Source organism: Coregonus clupeaformis, unplaced genomic scaffold, assembly GCF_020615455.1.
Source record: "Coregonus clupeaformis isolate EN_2021a unplaced genomic scaffold, ASM2061545v1 scaf0018, whole genome shotgun sequence".
Lineage (NCBI taxonomy): Eukaryota > Metazoa > Chordata > Actinopteri > Salmoniformes > Salmonidae > Coregonus > Coregonus clupeaformis.
The window spans coordinates 280,668-303,363 of record NW_025533473.1 but is presented as its reverse complement, the minus strand read 5'-3'; the positions used below and the strand labels follow the sequence as shown (position 1 = coordinate 303,363).

Genomic DNA, 22,696 nt, shown 5'->3' with positions numbered 1-22,696 from the left:
TTGGTGAAGAGAAAACAGACGCCTAGCTGCGTCCCTCCCTCGGACGGAATGGTCGAAGAGCTTCCTCATCTCGGCCGTGAACCCCTGGTATGAAGCCATGCAGGGATCCTGTCGTTCCCAAACGGCTGAAGCCCACTCCAGCGCTCGACCACGCAGCAACTCAATCAAAAAGGCTATCCTAGCCTTGTCAGTGGCATAAGAGTAGGGCTGTAGATCGAACACTAATCCACACTGCATAAGGAAGGAACGGCATCTTCCCAGCTCCCCCTCATATTTATCCGGCGTCGGGACCTTGGGCTCACGGAGGGACACAACTTCAGAAGCGGCAGGCGAGATGGGTGAAACCGGTAGTGAGTCCTCCACCGGACACTGGCGTTGGTTCTGGACCTCCGTCAGGCCGGTAGAAAGGTTCCGAACTGACAACGCGATCTCCTGTAGTACCATGCTATGATGGCCCAACATCTTCTCCTGCTGGGTAATGGCATGGCGAACAGAGTCCAGGTCCGCTGGGTTCATAATTGGCCGGATCGTTCTGTCACAGTTCCCTCAGCCAGAACCCAAAAGCAGACCAGGACAAGGAGAGTTGAACGAAGGTGAGGGTTTATTAGATACGACAAAAGGTGCAGTATAATCCAGGGACAGAGCGGGCGGCGTGGTTGAGTAGTTGGGGGTGCAGTCTGGGTCCAGTGATGGCTCGGCAGCCGCCGACCATCAGGCAGAGGTGGGGTGAAGGTTCCGGACGTGTGACTGCAGGTGGAACAAAAACGGAGGTAAGAACACAAAAACTCAACAAAGTACAAAATAACAAAACTCACGCTAGAACGCTCAACTGATACACAGAACACCTACTGTTCATGGCTAACGATCCGGCAGGAACTGGATGTTGGGCCAGAGCCTAAGAAAGGTGCTGATTAGGCCCAGGTGTGCAAATTGCTAATAGGAAGCAGGTGCGGAAACCAGAGCGCTCCCCGGAGCGTTCCCGAACCCTCGGGAAACTGGAGATTACGACCAGACCCCGACTCAGACAGCCGGGATCGTTACACATATGTGAATCTTATATGCTTTTTCTTAAGATAATTTCTAAAGTAATATAAAATATTAAGATTTTGATGTGGTAAATACATGTTTCTGAGTATCATCATGGCATATATGGACATTTAGATATGACAATGATGAATACATATAATTAAGAAAACTTCCAAATAGTAAGAAAAATACATAAAAAATACAATTCATCTGAAATGTTATATAAAATACCTTAGGCATAATTTCTGTTTTCAATTTTCCTTTTCAACTAAAATAGAAAATTGTATGACATGGTGGTAATGACATTTTCCCTCGGGTATTTGGGGAAACCGATACAAATCTATATATTCTTAAATAGTATGGTCTCAGCCACCAGTATATCTTGTTTCCAGACAGAGTGGAGAAAGTATTCAGATAGATAAAAAGCAGTTTCAAGAGGTTTAATTTTCAAAAAAATGTAACATCCAAAAGGGCTCGTATTTGCAAAATCAACCTAATACAGATGTCACTGACTGCTCCTCAGTAAATAGGCTACAAAACATTAGGAACACCTGCTCTTTCCAGTTGAAAGCTATGATCCCTTATTGATGTCACTTCTTAAATTGACTTCAGTCAGTGAAGATGAAGGGGAGGTGATAGGTTAAATAATTATTTTTAAGCCTTGAGACAATTGAGACATGGATTGTGTATGTGTGTCATTCAGATGGTGAATGGGCAAGACAAAATATTTAAGTGCCTTTGAACGGGGTATGGTAGTAGATGCCAGCCGCACTGGTTTGAATGTGTCAAGAACTGCAACGCAGCTGGGGGTTTTACGCTCAACAGTTTCCTGTGTGTATCAAGAAATGGTCCACCACCCAAAAGACATCCAGCTAACTTAACACAACTGTGGGAAGCGTTGGAGTCAACATGGGCCAGGATCTCTGAGGAACGCTTTGGACAGCTTTTTTGAGTCCATGTCCTGACGAACTGAGGCTATTCTGATGGCAAAAGGGGATGCAACTCAATAATAGGACGGTGCTCCTAATGTTTTGTACAATCAGTGCTGGTGAGTGGAGTTGACATTGGCGCGCGCACTGACTGAATAGCGAGTCATTGCCACTAGAGGGGAGAGGGGGAAAGGAGGGTTACAATCTAATTACAACAACGGGAGATAATACCCAACCGCTGATTCCGTTTTCAGCCCATTCACCTTGCAGGAATGGAAAGAGCGCATCCGCGCTGCTTGAATGTAATTTTTCTATAGAATACGCGGTGCTTTAATATGAAAAGAAAAGTCACTTCTGGCTGGAGTTTTGGTAAGTGTGATAGAATATTTATCTGGTCTCAACTATTTTAGCACTTTCACAGTTTTGTTGACTCTCAAAGTTTGAACATATCATTTGAACAGATCAAATAGTCTATTTTATGTACATGACAAAACGTTTATGAATTAATTTAGTCTGCAAATATTTTTCCCGTATTCAGATCGATTATGGTTATATAAATATGGAAATCAACTGATAGCCTAATTTAGATACCTTGCATTTGGGATCACTCTAAAACATTTTGAAGGAACACAGCATAGGCCTACCTCATGATTTAAAACTCAAGCAAATTCAGGAATAAACGATTGTGTGGTCTTTAAAATGTCAGTCCATCCAGATTTGGTTTCCTCAACATCTGGGAAATGTTATGTTGCACATCCTCATGTTCTCCCTCCCAGCTGATTTATTATATCACTGATGTTAAATACTGTGCCACGTAAAATGTTGTGCCACTATGTCATTGTAAGATCTCAATGCTAAACCTTCTACACACATTCAAAGGGGGACAGTGAATGGAAATGGTATTAAAATCCAAACCAAGGCATAATTTCCTTCCTACTTTTTACAGCAAAGTTAGAAGATTCATTATGTGTAAATTATGGATGTAGTTATCATTTTAGCATATAGGGAAACACAAATTACCCTAAAGGTTTAGTTGGTGTTTATAATTGAATTGTTGTAATTTTACTGGCATTTTCCCCTTTTGTAGGCAGGCTAGAATACAAACCAATTGAATTTCATATTTGTTTTAATTAAACCAAAATAACATTGTTGTGATTTGCCTTGCAGTTAACCTCGGTTGAATATGTTAATCCAACATGGGTGAATGTCACAATAACAGCAGCTTCGCCATGATGCAAGACCTGCCAGAGAACTGTCCTGACTCTTTCAATGCCAGCTACGAACTGGACTATGGAGTTCCACTGGAGGAGATACCCGACACAACGCAGGGACGTGCGTTTTTTGTGGCCACCATTGTTATAGCCATGGTCCTGGTCTGTATCATATTAGTTTGTGGCATTGGCAACTGTCTGTTCATTGCCTCTCTGGCACGCTACAAAAAACTCCGTAACCTCACCAATCTCCTCATTGCTAACTTGGCCGTGTCGGATATTCTGGTGGCTGTAGTGTGCTGTCCGTTGCTGTTGGATTACTATGTGGTCAAGCAGCTGTCATGGGACCACGGGCTTGTGCTGTGCGCCTCAATCAACTATTTACGCACTGTGTCCCTGTATGTGTCCACCAACGCGCTGCTGGCAATCGCAGTGGACAGGTGGGTGACGCGTTTGCAGGTGCATCCCTCTCAGTCACAGAACATAGCAAACAGTTTTTCCATATTCACACAACAGAAAATTAATCCCACTATTACCATTCTGTCAACTATCTATCAATCAATCAATCAATCAATCAAATGTATTTATAAAGCCCTTTTTACATCAGCAGTTCGAATCCAGGCTCTGTCGCAGCCGGCCGCGACCAGGAGACTCATGGGCGGCGCACAATTGGCCCAGCGTCGTCCAGGGTAGGGGAGGGAATGGCCGGCAGGGATGTAGCTCAGTTGATAGAGCATGGCGTTTGCAATGCCAGGGTTGTGGATTCGATTCCCACGGGGGGCCAGTATAAAAAAATAAATAATAATAATATGTATTCACTAACTGTAAGTCGCTCTGGATAAGAGCGTCTGCTAAATGACTAAAATGTAAATGTAAATGTAATGTCACAAAGTGCTATACAGAAACCCAGCCTAAAACCCCAAACAGCAAGCAATGCAGATGTAGAAGCATGGTGGCTAGGAAAAACTCCCTAGAAAGGCAGGAACCTTGGAAGAAACCTAGAGAGGAACCAGGCTCTGAGTGGTGGCCAGTCCCCTTCTGGCTGTGCCGGATGGAGATTATAAGAGTACATGGCCATTTAAGGCCAGATTGTTCTTCAAGATGTTCAAACGTTCATAGATGACCAGCAGGGTCAAATAATAATCACAGTGGTTGTAGAGGGTGCAATAGGTCAGTACCTCAGGAGTAAATGTCAGTTGGCTTTTCATAGCCGAGCATTCAGAGGTTGAGACAGCAGATACGGGAGAGAGAGAGTCGAAAACAGTAGGTCCGGGACAAGGTAGCACATCCGGTGAACAGGTCAGGGTTCCCTAGCCACAGGCAGAACAGCTGAAACTGGAGCAGCAGCACGACCAGGTGGACTGGGGACAGCCAGGAGTCATCAGGCCAGGTAGTCCTGAGGCATGATCCTAGGGCTCAGGTCCTCCTGGAGGGGAGGGAGAGAGGGAGAGAGAGAGAATTTTAGGGAGCATACTTAAATTCACACAGGACATCAGATATAACAGACTGACCCTAGCCCCCCGGCACATAGACTATTGCAGCATAGATACTGGAGACTGAGACAGGGGTGGGTCGGGGGACACTGTGGCCCCGTCCGACGATACCCCCGGACAGGGCCAACCAGGTAGGATATAACCCCACCCACTTTGCCAAAGCACAGCCCCCACACCACTAGAGGGATATCAACATACCAACAACTTACTACCCTGAGACAAGGCTGAGTATAGCCCACGAAGATCTCCTCCACCGCAGAAGCCTGAGGGGGCCCAAAACCGGACTGGAAGATCACGTCTGTGACTCAACCCACTCAAGTGACGCACCCCTCATAGGGACGGCATGGAAGAGCACTAGTAAGCCAGTGACTCAGCCCCCGTAATAGGGTCAGAGGCAGAGAATCCCAGTGGAGAGAGGGGAGCCAGCCAGGCAGAGACAGCAAGGGCAGTTCGTCGCTCCAGTGCCTTGCTGTTCACCTTCGCACCCCTGGGCTAGACTACACTCAATCATAGGACCTACTGAAGAGATGAGTCTTCAGTAAAGACTTAAAGGTTGAGACCGAGTCTGCGTCTCTCACATGGATAGGCAGATCATTCCATAAAAATTGAGTTCTATAGGAGAAAGCCCTGCCTTCAGCTGTTTGCTTTTAAATTCTAGGGACAATAATGAGGCCTGCGTCTTGTGACCGTAGTGTACGTGTAGGTATGTACGGCAGGACCAAATCGGAGAGATAGGTAGGAGCAAGCCCATGTAATGCTTTGTAGGTTAGCAGTAAAACCTTGAAATCAGCCCTAGCCTTTACAGGAAGCCAATGTAGAGAGGCTAGCACTGGGGTAATATGATAACATTTGGGGGTTCTAGTCAGGATTCTAGCAGCCGTATTTAGCACTGACTGAAGTTTATTTAGTGCTTTATCTGGGTAACCGGAGAGTAGAGCATTGCAGTAGTCTAATCTAGAAGTGACAAAAGCATGGATTAGCATTTCTGCATCATTTTTGGGCAAAACGTTTCTGATTTTTGCCATGTTACGAAGATGGAAAAAAGCTGTCCTTGAAATATTCTTGATATGTTCGTCAAAAGAGAGATCAGGGTCCAGAGTAACGCCGAGGTCCTTCACAGTTTTATTTGAGACGACTGTATAACCATCAAGATTAATTGTCAGATCCAACAGCAGATCTCTTTGTTTCTTGGGACCTAGAACTAGCATCTCTGTTTTGTCCGAGTTTAAAAGTAAAACATTTGCCGCCATCCACTTCCTTATGTCTGAAACACAGGCTTCCAGGGTAGGCAATTTTGGGGCTTCACCATGTTTAATCGAAATGTACAGCTGTGTGTTGTCCGCATAGCAGTGAAAGTTGAGTTGTGTTTCCGAATGACATCACCAAGAGGTAGAATATATAGTGAAAACAATAGTGGTCCTAAAACGGAACCTTGAGGAACACCGAAACATACAATTGATTTGTCAGAGGACAAACCATCCACAGAGACAAACTGATATCTTTCTAACAGATAAGATCTAAACCAGGCAAGAACCTGTCCGTGTAGACCAATTAGGGTTTCTAATCTCTCGAAAATAATGTGGTGATCGATGGTGTTAAAAGCAGCATTAGGAGCTCGAGGACAGATGCAGAGCATTGGTCTGATGCCATTAAAAGGTAATTTACCACTTTCACAAGTGCAGTCTCAGTGCTATGATGGGGTCTAAAACCAGACTGAAGCATTTGGTATACATTATTTTGTCTTCAAGAAGGCAGTGAATTGCTGCGCAACAGCTTTTTCTAAAATGTTTGAGCGGAATGGGAGATTCGATATAGGCCGATAGTTTTTACATTTTCCGGGTCAAGGTTTGCCTTTTTCAAGAGAGGCTTTATTACTGCCACTTTTAGTGAGTTTGGTACACATCCAGTAGATAGGGAGACATTTATTATGTTCAACATATTTTATTTTATTTTTTTATTTCACCTTTATTTAACCAGGTAAGCCAGTTGAGAACAAGTTCTCATTTACAACTGCGACCTGGCCAAGATAAAGCAAAGCAGTGCGATAAAAACAACACAGAGTTACATATGGGGTAAAAAACATAAAGTCAAAAATACAACAGAAAATATATATACAGTGTGTGCAAATGTAGCAAGTTATGGAGGTAAGGCAATAAATAGGCTATAGTGCAAAATAATTACAATAGTATTAACACTGGAATGCTAGATGTGCAAGAGATTATGTGCAAATAGAGATACTGGGGTGCAAAAGAGCAAAATAAATAACAATATAGGGATGAGGTAGTTGGGTGGGCTAATTTCAGATGGGCTGTGTACAGGTGCAGTGATCAGTAAGGTGCTCTGACAACTGATGCTTAAAGTTAGTGAGGGAGATAAGAGTCTCCAGCTTCAGAGATTTTTGCAATTCGTTCCAGTCATTGGCAGCAGAGAACTGGAAGGAATGGCGGCCAAAGGAGGTGTTGGCTTTGGGAATGACCAGTGAGATATACCTGCTGGAGCGCAGACTACGGGTGGGTGCTGCTATGGTGACCAATGAGCTAAGATAAGGCGGGGATTTGCCTAGCAGTGATTTATAGATGGCCTGGAGCCAGTGGGTTTGACGACGAACATGTAGTGAGGACCAGCCAACAAGAGCGTACAGGTCACAGTGGTGGGTAGCGTATGGGGCTTTGGAGACAAAACGGATGGCACTGTGATAGACTACATCCAATTTGCTGAGTAGAGTGTTGGAGGCTATTTTGTAAATGACATCGCCGAAGTCAAGGATCGGTAGGATAGTCAGTTTTACGAGGGCATGTTTGGCAGCATGAGTGAAGGAGGCTTTGTTGCGAAATAGGAAGCAGATTCTAGATTTAACTTTGGATTGGAGATTCTTTATGTGAGTCTGGAAGGAGAGTTTACAGTCTAACCAGACACCTAGGTATTTGTAGTTGTCCACATACTCTAGGTCAGACCCATCAAGAGTGATGATTCTAGTCGGGTGGGCGGGTGCCAGCAGCGTTCGATTGAAAAGCATGCATTTAGTTTTACTAGTGTTTAAGAGCAGTTGGAGGCTACTGAAGGAGTGTTGTATGGCATTGAAGCTCGTTTGGAGGTTTGTTAACACAGTGTCCAATGAAGGGCCAGATGTATACAAAATGGTGTCGTCTGCATAGAGGTGGATCTGAGCGTCACCAGCAGCAAGAGCGACATCATTGATATACACGGAGAAAAGTGTCGGCCCAAGAATTTAACCCTGTGGCACCCCCATAGAGACTGCCATAGGTCCAGACAACAGGCCCTCCGATTTGACACACTGAACTCTGTCTGAGAAGTAGTTGGTGAACCAGGCGAGGCAGTCATTTGAGAAACCAAGGCTATTTAGTCTGCCAATAAGAATGCGGTGGTTGACAGAGTCGAAAGCCTTGGCCAGGTCGATGAAGACGGCTGCACAGTACTGTCTATTATCAATCGCGGTTATAATATCGTTTAGGACCTTGAGCGTGGCTGAAGTGCACCCATGACCAGCTCGGAAACCGGATTGCATAGCGGAGAAGGTACGGTGGTATTCGAAATGGTCGGTGATCTGTTTGTTAACTTGGCTTTCAAATACTTTCGAAAGGCAGGGCAGGATGGATATAGGTCTGTAGCAGTTTGGATCTAGAGTGTCACCCCCTTTGAAGAGGGGGATGACCGCGGCAGCTTTCCAATCTCTGGGGATCTCAGACGTTATGAAAGAGAGGTTGAACAGACTAGTAATAGGGGTTGCGACCATGGGCGGCTTGTTCAATAGGGCGATATGGGCGACGCACTGCCAAACGGGAAAAGGAAGGGATTTTTTTTCTAATCAATTATATCACGGCAACAGCAGTTATCAGTGTTCACGTCTGATCTGCCAGCCACTAAATGTCAAATCAGGCTAAAGTCGTGCTTCAAATGGCCCCGCCCGTTTTTTGGGCGATTTCAGTCAGGTTGAAAATCGCCCAGAAGTCTCTCATAGCCTGTCATGTAAAATCTATTTTTTTTCACATTTCAAAGCTTTCAATACATTCTCTATGGGTGTCTGTGGGCATGCACTTACGCGCTTTCGTCATACGTGACGTAACGTTGAACGTAACTAAGACAATGGCGGCTAGCAGCGTCTATGTTGCGACCTGCAGTGTGGCGTTATTTTATGTTTTTAATTTGTAGACTTAGTTTACAAACATTCTGCAAACATTCTGCTTTGGACTGATCTTCGGTTTTGGACTGATCTTGTTGATCGTGTACATACCCGCTACGAACGGACTAAATAATGAAAACGCTGCAGGCAGCTGTAATCCCAATACAGCTGGGAGACTTGGCTGGATGACAGAGTCCCGGACAGAGAAGTGGAGCCGGCCGGCTTCACCCTGGTCAGAGCGGACCGCGATCCTGGTAAGAGAGCGACTCTGTACCCCGACATTGAACTGCTTTCTGTGTCATTGAACCTTACTATTGTTGATAAAACAAGTTTACTGGAGAACGGAGACCAAGTAGAGACTTTTGGACAAGGTGGATAATTGTATAATATAAGGCAGTTTATTCAGAGGTAAAGATATCTGGAATCGCGTGCACGGACCCGTTCGTCAAACTCGTAGGGAGTTTATCAGAAGAGCCCCTAAACATTGTGTGCTGACATTTTATACAATAAAATGAAGTAGGTTGAATCTAGTAGTTCTGATCTTCTGATTGGTCCTGATGAGTTGGGCGAGGTCACCTCCAGGCTAGTGTCACTGTTGCATTGGCTCTGAGTCGGGTTCTCTGTCTTCAGATGTTCAGCCTAAGAGAAGAGGATTTGTGTGTGTGTGTGTGTGTGTGTTTGTTATCAGTGTGTGTGTGTGTGTGTGTGTGTGTGTGTGTGTTTGTTATCAGTGATGATGTGTGTGTGTGTGTGTGTGTTAATCAGTGATGATGTGTGTGTGTGTGTGTGTGTGTGTGTGTGTGTGTGTGTGTGTGTGTGTGTGTGTGTGTGTGTGTGTGTGTGTGTCCTCAGGGCAAGAACTCGTGAGTTGGAAGAACTGAGAGACCTATGGCGTGGGTGTTATCCTTAGCCACCTGCTGACAAGGCTGACAAGATAGGACTCTTGTTTATTGTATTGAATACAAAGGCCCAACACAAAATGGGTCATGCACAAGATTTTAGTCAGACCAAGCTATAACATTATATATTTACTACGACAGTACATTCAACCAAAAGCTAATATAACAAAGGCATCAGAGATTATTTATAATCTGTCACAGAAACTGGAATCCATCTCCCCAGATCAGTCAATAAATGCTTCTGGTATTGACTTATATGCTGCCCCTGTCTTCATGTTGTTGCTGGACATATCTTTTTTAAAATGTGTGTAGGTCACCTAAATCATCAGAAAAATTGCCCCTCCTGAGAATTTTTTCAGGAGCCGCCACTGGTTGCGACAATTTCGGCAGCTAGTTTTAGAAAGAAAGGGTCCAGATTGTCTAGCCCAGCTGATTTGTAGGGGTCCAGATTTTGCAGCTCTTTCAAAACGTCAGCTGTCTGAATTTGTGTGAAGGAGAAGCGGGGGGGGCATGGGCAAGTTTCAGCGGAGGGTGCAGAGTTGGTGGCCGGGGTAGTGGTAGCCAGATGGAAAGCATGGCCAGCTGTAGCAAAATGCTTGTTGAAATTCTCGATTATTGTAGATTTATCGGTGGTGATAGTGTTTCCTAGCCTCAGTGCAGTGGGCAACTGGGAGGAAGTGCTCTTATTCTCCATGGACTTTACAGTGTCCCAAAACTTTTTGGAGTTAGTGCTACAGGAGCTACTTCCTTTGCTTTCCTGACTGCTTGTGTATATTGGTTCCTAACTTCCCTGAAAAGTTGCATATCGCGGGGGCTATTTGATGCTAATGCAGTACGCCACAGGATGTTTTTGTGCTGGTCAAGGGCAGTCAAGTCTGAGGAGAACCAGGGGCTATATCGGTTCTTAGTTCTGTATTTTTTGAATGGGGCATGTTTATTTAAGATTGAGAGGAAATTACTTTTAAGGAACAACCAGGCATCCTCTACTGACGGAATGAGATCTATATCCATCCAGGATACCTGGGCCAGGTCAATTAGGAAGGCCTGCTCGCTAAAGTGTTTTAGGGAGCGTTTGACAGTGATGAGGGGTGACGCCATCCATCATTCCTTCAATTTCCCAGTCCCTGCCGATGAAAAACATCCCCACAGCATGATGCTGCCACCACCATGCTTCACTGTGGGGATGGTGTTCTCGGGGTGATGAGAGGTGTTGGGTTTGCGCCAGACATAGCGTTTTCCTTGATGGCCAAAAAGCTCAATTTTAGTCTCATCTGACCAGAGTACCTTCTTCCATATGTTTGGGGAGTCTCCCACATGGCTTTTGGCGAACACCAAACATGTTTACTTATTTTTTTCTTTAAGCAGTGGCTTTTTTCTGGCCACTCTTCCGTAAAGCCCAGCTCTGTGGAGTGTACAGCTTTAAGTGGTCCTATGGACAGATACTCCAATCTCCGCTGTGGAGCTTTGCAACTCCTTCAGGGTTATCATTGGTCTCTTTGTTGCCTCCCTGATTAATGCCCTCCTTGCCTGGTCCATGAGTTTTGGTGGGTGGCCCTCTCTTGGCAGGTTTGTTGTGGTGCCACATTCTTTAAATTTTTTAATAATGGATTTAATGGTGCTCCCTGGGATGTTAAAAGTTTAGGATATTTTTTTATAATCTCTACTTCTTCACAACTTTGTCCCTGACCTGTTTGGAGAGCTCCTTGGTCTTCATGGTGCCACTTGCTTGGTGGTGCCCATTGCTTAAGGGTGTTGCAGACTCTGGGGCCTTTCAGAACAGGTGTATAAATACTGAGATCATGTGACAGATCATGTGACACTTAGATTGCACACAGGTGGACTTTTAATAACTCATTATGTGACTTCTGAAGGTAATTAGTTGCACCAGATCTTATTTAGGGGCTTCATAGCAAAGGGGGTGAATACATATGCACGCACCACTTTTCCGTTATTTTTATTTTTTTAATTTCACTTCACCTATTTGGATTATTTTGTGTATGTCAATTACATGAAATCCAAATAAAAATCCATTTAAATTACAGGTTGTAATGCAACAAAATAGGAAAAACGCCAAGGGGGCTGAATACTTTTGCAAGGCACTGTAGGATGATCGATCAGCAGTGAGGGCTCTTCGATATTGCACGGTAATGTCTTTCCAAGCTAGTCGGAAGACTTCCAGTTTGGTGGAGCGCCATTTCCGTTCCAATTTTCTGGAAGCTTGCTTCAGGGCTCGGGTATTTTCTGTATACCAGGGAGCAGATTTCTTGTGACAAATGTTTTTCATTTTTAGGGGTGTGACTGCATCTAGGGTATTACGCAATATTAAATTAAGATCCTCAGTTAGGTGGTTAACCGATTGTTGTACTCCAACGTCCTTGGGTATGTGGAGGGAGTCTGGAAGGGCATCTAGGAATCTTTGGGATGTCCGAGAATTTATAGCACGGATTTTGATGATCCTTGATTGGGGTCTGAGCAGATTATTTGTTGCGAACGCAAACATAATGGTCCGATAGTCCAGGATTATGAAGAAAAACTTTTATTTCCACAATATTTATTCCACGGGACAAAACTAGATGCAGGGTATGACTGTGGCAATGAGTAGGTCCGGTGACATGTTGGACAAAACCCACTGAGTCGATGATGGCTCCGAAAGCCATTTGGAGTGGGTCTGTGGACTTTTCCATGTGAATATAAAAAATTAAAATATTATCTGCCATTACAAGGTCAGATAGTAATTCAGGGAACTCAGTGAGGAATGCTGTATACGGCCCAGGAGGCCTGTAAACAGTAGCTATAAAAAGTGATTGAGTAGGCTGCATAGATTTCATGACTAGAAGCTCAAAAGACGAAAATGCAGTCTTTTCTTTTTTGGTAAATTGAAATTTGCTGTCATGAACCTATAATGTACAGCTATAAACATCTCAGGTGACACACATATTTGACCTACTTTCCTAGCAACATATAATAATACAGTATATATGCACTTTGAGCATCTGGAAATATATAAATGCAATCAATTATTATTATTATTATTATTAATAACAACATATCCTATATTGTAACCCTGAATAGTTACAAAGTAAACATGTCAACCCACACACATGTTCAGTGCTCTCATATCCTCAGGCCAACACTGATGTGTGTTCAGCAGTGCTCATCTTCAACCGTGGGTGTGACAGGATGATATTTGTCATGTTTGTGCTCCCTCATAAGCCTCTCTATGTGTGTATGCGTGATGTGTTCATGGCAATTAGCGTCCTATTTCTAGGTGGTTGTAAACAGTTTATGTAAAAATACATGCATGCAACATCAAATCAAATCTTATTAGTCACATGCTTAGTAAACAACAGGTGAACAGTGAAATGCTTACTTAGGGGCCCTTCCCAACAATACAGAGAGAAGGAAAATAGAGAAATAATAGAAAAGTAAAATATGTAACAATAAAAGTAATAATAAATACACAATGAGTAACGATAACTTGGCTACATGGGTACCATTGGTGGTTCCAAACTTCTTCCATTTAAGAATGATGGAGGCCACTGTGTTCTTGGGGACCTTCAATGCTGCAGACATTTTTTGGTACACTTCCTCAGATCTGTGCCTCGACACAATCCTGTCTCAGAGCTCTACAGACAACTCCTTCGACCTCATGGCTTGGTTTTTGCTCTGATATGCACTGTCAACTGTGGGACCTTACTGTATATAGACAGGTGTGTGCCTTTCCAAATCATATCCAATCAATTTAATTTACCACAGGTGGACTCCAATCAAGTTGTAGAAACATCTCAAGGATGATCAATGGAAACAGGATGCACCTGAGTCTCATAGCAAAGGGTCTGAATACTTATGTAAATAGGGTATTTCTGTTTATTATTTTTAATAAATTAGCAAAAAGTTATAAAAAGCTGTTTTCGCTTTGTCATTATGGGGTATTGTGTGTAGATTGATGAAGGGAAAAAATGATTTAATCCATTTTAGAAAAACAAAATGTGGAAAAAGGAAGGGATCTGAATACTTGCACTGTATGTACATATAACTAGAAATAAAGTGACAGATAATAAACGGTAGCAGCAGCGTATGTGATGAGTCAAAAAGGTTAGTGCAAAAAGGGTCAATGCAGATAGTCCGGGTAGCTAGTTGGTTAACTATTTAACTAACTATTTAGCAGTCTTATGGCTAGGGGGAAGAAGCTGTTCAGGGTCCTGTTACCGCTCACGATACATGCCAGCAAACATAGGCTGGAAACCTTTGAACATGAGTGTAACAGTTAATCTGCTATCATCACATCAATTTGCTTATTTTAATTTCACTCCAAATTAGACCAAAAGCCAGTCGAAACAAAGTTTTGCAAGTTGCATCATGCAGTTAAGTTCCCTCCAAAATGGTGAAGTCAGATAGTATTGCTAGCTGCATGCTATAGGATATGTAGGAAAATTAATAATGACCAAAAAAAGGTGGAAAGCAACAATACTATCTCCTGTTCCACATACTTAACCTAGATAAGAAAATAACCTTACTGTCATCACAGAAATCACATTTAATGCATGAATAGGAATACACATCTTTATCAGGTGTAACTAAGATATGACATAGCAAAGTATTTGTTTTATAACAATGACAGATAGCCATGTCCTGTGGTAACATAACATTCCCAGTGAAGAAAGAGCAATTGAGCAACACCAATGGGTTCCCCAACGAAAATCCATCACCTGCTTTTAGTTAGTCCTATCACACTGCCCTTCTAGGACCATATGGGAGGAAGTTGCTTGGACAAGGCTACGTGCTCCCATTAATCATTTCTGACATGCCCAACTATGTAAGAATAGCTATGAAGATAGATAATCTCCCGTCATCTCAAAATGCTAAAGCATTTCCAAATTCCCCATTATTGCTCTGTGTAGGGTTTGGTAGGAAGCCAAGAGACCATAAGCTCCATAATATAATTTCAGGTTCTGGATATGAATAATTTGCCCTTGTTAAAAGTCCCATCAATCAAGTTCTACATTGTGACAGATTTTCCAAGATCGTCCAAGATAATCCAATAACCTCAGAGAGATCCCTTTGTCTTCCAACTCCCTGGCATTTAAAGCTTGACATAAAACACCTTGACACTCATAACTCAAACCTTCCAACTGGTTTCTTTCCATTGTTTGTCTGTCTTTTCTTTGTGTTACCAGGTACATGGCCATCGTCCACCCTATGAAGCCTCGCATGAATTACCAGACAGCCTACAGCCTGATTCTGGGCGTGTGGATTGTACCCATAGTCATCTCCATCCCCTCTGCCTACTTTGCCTCCGAGACCACATACCCGCACATCTCCAGTCAGAGCCACAAGACCTTCTGCGCCCAGATCTGGCCTGTGGAACACCAGCTCTACTACCGCTCCTACTTCCTCTTCATCTTCGCCCTGGAGTTCGCCGGGCCCGTGGCTGTCATGGCCCTGTGCTACGCCAGGATCTTGCGGGAGCTGTGGTTCAAGAGCGTGCCTGGCTTCCAGACAGAGCAGATCCAGAAGCGTCTGCACAGGCGGCGGAGGACGGTGGTGGTGCTGATTCTGGTGCTGACTGCCTACGTGCTCTGCTGGGCGCCGTACTACGGCTTCACACTGATGCGGGACTTCCACCCCACCCTGATCTCCAGGGACAGGAACTCCCTGGTGGCCTTCTACATTATCGAGTGCATCGCCATGAGCAACGGGGTCATCAACACACTGTGTTTCGTGAACGTCCGCAACAACGCCAAGTGCATGCGGACGGTGACCAGGCTGCGCTGGAAGTCTATCAAATGTGCAGCAGGAAAGACGGCGGATGAGCACACCTCGTCTTTACGCGTGACAGAGGATGTAGAGTGCACATGCCTGAGATAGAGGCCTGATCCTGAGATGACCGTCTCTATGGAAGGCTTGGATAGAATCAGTAGTAGACCAAGTGGATTCAGGCATGTTGCAAACTTTTACCGTTCTTTAAGATCCAAAAGGGTGAGATATAAGATTGAGTCAAGGGAACGGTTTGGCATTGGACAAGAGGTCCAGACTGTTGACACAGAGTAGGGCTGCACGATAAAGGCAAAAAATCAAATAGCGATTTCTTAACCAAATATTGCGATTGCAATTTGACTTGTGATATACAGTACCAGTCAAGTTTGGACACACCTACTCATTCAAGGTTTTTTCTTATATGTACTATTTTTTATATTGTAGAATAATAGTGAAGACATAAAAACTATGAAATAACACATATGGAATCATGTAGTAACCAAAAAAGTGTGAAACAAATCAAAATATATTTTATATTTGAGATTCTTCAAAATGCCACCCTTTGCCTTGATGACAGCTTTGCACACTCTTGGCATTCTCTCAACCAGTTTCACCTGGAATGCTTTTCCAACAGTCTTCAAGGAGTTCCCACATATGCTGAGCACTTGTTAGCTGCTTTTCCTTCACTCTGCGGTCCGACTCATCCCAAACCATCTCAATTGGGTTGAGGTCGGGGGATTGTGGAGGCCAGGTCATCTGATGCAGCACTCCATCACTCTCCTTCTTGGTCAAATAGCCCTTACACAGCCTGGAGGTGTGTTGGGTCATTGTCCTGTTGAAAAACAAATGATAGTCCCACTTAGCCCAAACCAGATGGGATGGTGTATCGCTGCAGAATGCTGTGGTAGCCATGCTAGTTAAGTGTGCCTTGAATTCTAAATAAATCACAGACAGTGTCACCAGCAAAGCACCCCCACACCATAACACCTTCTCCTCCATGCTTTACGGTGGGAACTACACATGTGGAGATCATCCGTTCACGCACACCGCGTCTCACAAAGACATGGCGGTTTGAACCAAAAATCTCCACCGGTCTAATGTCCATTACTCGTGTTTCTTCGCCCAAGCAGGTCTCTTCTTCTTATTGGTGTCCTTTAGTAGTGGTGTCTTTGCAGCAATTTGACCATGAAGGCCTGATTCACACAGTCCCCTCTAAACAGTTGATATTGAGATGTGTCTGTTACTTGAACTCTGTGAAGCATTTATTTGGGCTGCAATTTCTCAGGCTGGTAACTCTAATGAACTTATCCTCTGCAGCAGGGACGGCCTGTTCAATAGGGCGATATGGGCGACGCACTGCCAAACGGGAAAAGGAAGGGATTTTTTTTCTAATCAATTATATCACGGCAACAGTAGTTATCAGTGTTGTAATCTATACGTCTGATCTGCCACAGTGCCACACTGCCACTAAATGTCCAATCAGGCTAAAGTCGTGCTTCAAATGGCTCCACCCCCTTTTGGGGCGATTTCAGTCAGATTGAAAATCGCCCAGAACTTCTGTCATAGACTCCCATGTAAAATCTATTTTTTTCAAATTTCAGAGCCTTCAATACAATCTCAATGGGTGTCTCTGGGCTTGCACTTACGCGCTTTCGTCACATGAACGTAACTAAGAAAAGAGAGGGTAGCAGCCTCAATCAATTCACTACTACTATCAACATGGCTAGGCTTCAGTGCAACTCGATTGTGTCTTTGAAATAAGTTCCTTTTTGTCGGCGAACAAATGAAGATAAATTGGCAACGAAACAATTAGGACCTCCCAGACCAAATTTAATAATTCAACAGGTTTCTACTAAAGGGGGGAAGTCCTACACCCGAGGATTTTCCAAAAATTGGTATGAACGAAAAACCTGGCTAGCAGGCTGCGATGTAGCTAATGCAGTTTTCTGCTACCCCTGCTTACTCATTCACCCTGAAGGCGGCACTTCAGACAGCACCGCTTGGACAGCGACTGGTGTAACCGACATGCACCATCTTTCAGAAAAGATTAAGAAACATGAGCTGTCAAAGACCCACATGGATAGCTGTTTGAGAATTTCTGCTTTGGGGAGAGTGAATATTGCCACTCAACTGGATGAGGGATACAGGCTAGCTGTCCGCCGCCACAACGATGAGGTTAGCAAGAACCGCCATATCCTCAGCCGGCTAATCCAGTGTGTGAAGTTTTGCGGCGTGTTTGAGTTAGCTTTGCGAGGCAAAGATGAAACTGAGGGCTCCACCAACCCTGGTATTTTTCTTGGACTTGTCAACTTTGTGGCACAATTAGATGAGGTGTTTGATGACCATCTTAAAAATGCTAAAGTTTTCAAGGGCACATCAAAGACCATTCAAAACGAGCTACTGGAGTGTATGCTAGCGGTCACGAGGGAACATATTGTGGAGGAGGTGAAGTCTGCGAACTTCGTAGCTATCCAAGCTGACGAGACCACGGACGTTTCTACACAGACACAGTTGGTGCTTGTGCTGAGGTACATAGATAGCAAGCACAAAGTGCAGGAGCGCTTTTTTGAGTTCCTTCCCATCTCGGAATCAACCTGTCTCAATCGCCAGTGTACTTTTGGAGAGACTGAACGGTCTTTTTGCCGATGACGAAAGTCAAACTCATTGCGCAAGCTTACGATGGAGCCAGTGTGATGAGGGGAGAGAAGGCTGGTGTGCAGAAAAAGGTGCGTGAGCATTTCAAGAATGCCCATTACGTGCATTGCTATGCGCATCAGCTGAATTTGATCATACAACTTTTTTTTCCCGGTCACCCAAACGCACCAGCATTCTTGACCAGACTGTTGCACGAAGACTGCCCAGACCTTCATCCACACGGTGGAACTTCAACAGCAGAGTCGTGAACACTGTCTACGAGAATCGAGACGACCTCATAGAATGTTTTGAAGCCATCCGGACGGGTTCATTGGGTTCATTTGACCAGGGCACAGTGAGAGAGGCATCTGGCTACGTGAGGATGCTGCATGATGAAGATTTTATTTTTTTCCTGCGGCTTTTTCACAAAATCATGCCCCACGTCGACATTCTGTACCAGAAGCTACAGAAGAAGGACATCGATGCTGTCTTTATCAAAAGTGCCCTCGACAGCTTCACAAGCAGTGTGCAGGCCATAAGGTAAGATTAAACAATATCATTCGATCTTTCTCAAAGCAGAGCTTTATTTGAAAATGTATGCATGAAAGGAGACTGCATTTGTGTTTGAAATTACATTATTCTCATTATATATGGCCAGTGGTGTAATCTATTTTATTTTATATACTATGTGTACTGTGCAGTGGTGCTCATAAGTGTATGAACACATTCTAAAGTTGACTAAAAAGAGGAATAAAAAAATAAAAAAATAATCTTTTGGAAATTTATCTTAATGACTTAATTAAAAAAGTTGGAAAATCCAACCTTTATGGACACCAATTTTCTTTTCTTTTTTATTCCTCTTTTTAGTCAACTTTAGCATGGGATCATAAGCTTATGAGCACCACTGTATACTGTGCTGAACATCCAGGCTATGTGAGACACAAAGGCTAACTTAAACACTAAAGACTTTATGCATCCCTGCCCATTTTAAGTGGAACTGAAGTATTTGTACTATACATCATGGATACATTGCATATACCTGTGCATCACATAGACAACAATACTGTACAAAGCCAACAAACACATTGGTCTGTTTGCCTTCAGGGACTCCTCTCAACAGCAGCTGCAAGAAGCAACAGGAGCCAAAAGACCCAGAACAGCTTTGAGAGAAGAGGAGAAGCAGAGGCTGTCTGAAGAGGTCTGCAACACCATCCTGGATCACACCAAAGAAAGGTTCTCTTTCTCTGGCCACCTTGTGAGTGCTACCTTACTGCAAGCAGACATGTTTGAAAGGTACTGCCATTCATTTCCTGATGAGGCTCTGAATGCCACTGTGAATGCATACCCCATGCTGAGCAAGGCAAAGCTCAAGACAGAACTATCTCTGATCTATGAGAATCCTGAATTCAAGGGAGGCTGTGGTGCACTGGCACTGTACCAGGTTCTCATGAGCTACAACCTCCAGGAGACGTTCTCTGAGACTGTGACTCTGTTGAACATCCTCATAACTACTCCCATGACAACAGCTGAAGCTGAGAGATGTTTCTCAACTTTGACACGAGTTAAGACATTCCTGCGAAATTCAATGGGCCAGGAACGTCTGAATGCACTGGCCATGCTTTCCATGGAGAGGGAACTAGTCCTCAGCATGCCTGATTTCAATGAGAAAGTCATTGAACGCTTTGCTGTATTGAAACAGAGAAGAGAACAGTTTCAGTACAAGTAATGTAGCCTCTCTCTCTCTTTGTCCCTCCCTCCCTGTCTCTTTAACACACACACGCCCAAATCAGTTCACAGTTGATGTTGTTTAAAATAGTTATTTTTCATTTTAAAAAAAGTAAAACAAAAAAAAATATCTGTTCATGTTCATTTTTACAAATCTATACAATTGGCCAGAATATGGTTGTTTATATTTACAAATCTATACAATTGGCCAGAATATGGTTGTTCATTTTTACAAAGCCATACAGATAGCTGTGTTTACCTTTTCTAGAAATTACTTTCAAATTCTGTTTTCAAGCAAAATGTCTATCACTGTTCATTTTCACAAATCTATACAAGAGGGCAGAATATGGAAGTCTATAAAAATGTCTTATTACCAATAACTTGCATCAATGTTTTCAGTAGCCTCTATCAAAAGCTCCTGCTTGCTTGTTGTGAATTATGCTCAGGTGCACATATTTCCAATTCAACCATGAGGCAAAAAATGTGGTAAAAGCTCTTGTTGATCCTGCAATCTGAACAAATACCAAGATGCTGTATTTTCAGCTGATATTTCATTTGTTTATGGAAATGCATATTGTTTATGCAGTGTTGAGGAATGTGAAAGAACACCCTTGATTATTTTTACTGTGATAACTTATTTTGATTTTGTAAGCCAACACTTTTGAGATCAGTCAATAAATGCTTCTGGTATTGACTTATATGCTGCCCCTGTCTTCATGTTGTTGCTGGACATATCTTTTTAAAAATGTGTGTAGGTCACCTAAATCATCAGAAAAATTGCCCCCCCTGAGAATTTTTTCAGGAGCCGCCACTGCTCTGCAGCAGAGGTAACTCTGGGTCTTCCATTCCATCACTTTCAAAGTTCTTGACATTTTCCGTATTGACTGACCATGTCTTAAAGTAATGATGGACTGTCGTTTCTCTTTGCTTATTTTAGCTGTTCTTGCCATAATATGGACTTTGTCTTTTACCAAATAGGGCTATCTTCTGTATACCTTGTCACAACACAACCGATTGGCTCAAACCCATTAAGAAGGAAAGAAATTCCACAAATTAACTTTTAAGAAGGCACACCTGTTAATTGAAATGCATTCCAGGTGACTACCTCATGAAGCTGGTTGAGAGAATGCCAAGCGTGTGCAAAGCTGTCATCAAGGCAAAGGGTGGCTATTTGAAGAATCTCAAATATAAAATATTTTTTGATTTGTTTAAAACGTTTTTGGTTACTACATGATTCCATATGTGTTATTTCATAGGTTTGATGTCTTCACTATTTTTCTACAATATAAAAAATTGTAAAAATAAAGAAAAACTCTTGAATGAGTAGCTTTCTCCAAACTTTTGACTGGTAGTGTAGATCAAAACAGAAATAAAATGATTTATATTAAGAAGAAAAGTGAAAAGCAGCATCGTTCTTGTTTGGAACAATGTGTTGACTGCATTTGACCTAACAGAACAGCATGCAACCTTAAGAGTGAATCTAACAGCGAGGAGGAGGAACTGCGTTGCTCGAGTGACAGGGGGAGGGGCTTTGTATGTCGGAAGCAGCCACAAGAGAGAGATGTCAAACAGAGTAAACTATAAAAACGGACATTACACGCAGCTGAGTGGCCTTTCAAAATATTGCATGCTTCTGCGATACGGATATTGCACATGTCAATATTGCGATTTTGATGCGAATTTGATTAATTGTGCAGCCTTAACACAGAGTGACAATGTCCTGCCATGTTGATAACTTAGTTTATAATGGCACAACGCCTTACATTGTCACTGCTACCATAGAGGCCATTTTGACAAACGTGAAAGTTTAATGGAATTAGAATTTTTCACAATGTGGAATCACTCACGAGGAGGGCATTAGACTTTGAAATTATTTTTCCTGTATTTATTCAAGAGTTTTGATTACATGAAATCATGGTTACTAAACAAACAGTTTATTTAAGATGGTTATTTCTCTGTCTTACAATAAATAATTGATCAGTTTGCAGTGCTTTATAATACACGTTTGTATATGAAATGTCCAACATCGTTTTGAAATAATAATAAGAGTGCTCTCGATTCTAATTTTACAAAATTAAAAAAATCCAAGAGAAACTAGCAGATTTATCCAATCGAAGAATCTAAGATACATCTATTGAGGCTAGCTAGACAATTAAGAGTTAGGAAAGATCAAGATAGATCAATTAATTAAGACATGCCTTCTTGTTTCAGACACATTTTTTTTACCATATATACTCTCAAAACACATGATTGAATAACATTCCATTCACAAATTCAGACATTACTTTACTTTGACATTTTCTAACATGCCATTCCCCACCAGCACCTACACGACAGTGCTCTTATGGCAGGTAATCATGAGATCAAGTGGAGAATACAGTGGTGGTGCACCATTAACAAAGAACATAATCCCATAATTAAAGTATCAGTCTACCAAGCCAGCTACCAAATTGGCACAATAAAAAATAAGCATTTCACGGTAAGGTCTAAACCCGTTGGATTCGGCACGTGACAAATACAATTTTATTTTATTTGACAATGGCTATCAGAGGGGTCACACTGTACAGCCTGGCATGTGACAGGAGGAGTGAGATTGGGAGGACAGGTCCCAGATCAGCTTCAAAAGCATGGGAGGATATTTTTGGTGACGTCATCGCTGCTTCTCTCTCGCTATCAATTAAATTCAGTTTTCATCTGTAATCTCAAATAAATGTCTGAAAGAAATTCACTAATGATAATCTGTTCAAGTAGAGGGTGAAATAAAAATGTGATTTGAGGTCTTGAAACCACCAGATTCATTTTGGGGTTGAAATTCCTCAGGCTACTTTGAGATCTCTCTCCTACCTTTTGGGATCTCAAGGATGACGATAACTATAAACCA

At 42.9% G+C, this 22,696-nt stretch overlaps 1 protein-coding gene across 1 annotated transcript; it reads left to right on the top strand.

Moving 5' to 3' along the window:
* Nucleotides 1-3,151: 3,151 nt before the first annotated feature.
* On the top strand, nt 3,152-15,567 carry LOC123483059 (prokineticin receptor 2-like). The gene is made up of 2 exons (XM_045212476.1): nt 3,152-3,606; nt 14,877-15,567. The coding sequence occupies exons 1-2, from the start codon at nt 3,152-3,154 to the stop codon at nt 15,565-15,567; spliced, it is 1,146 nt and encodes a 381-aa protein (XP_045068411.1).
* Nucleotides 15,568-22,696: the final 7,129 nt, after the last annotated feature.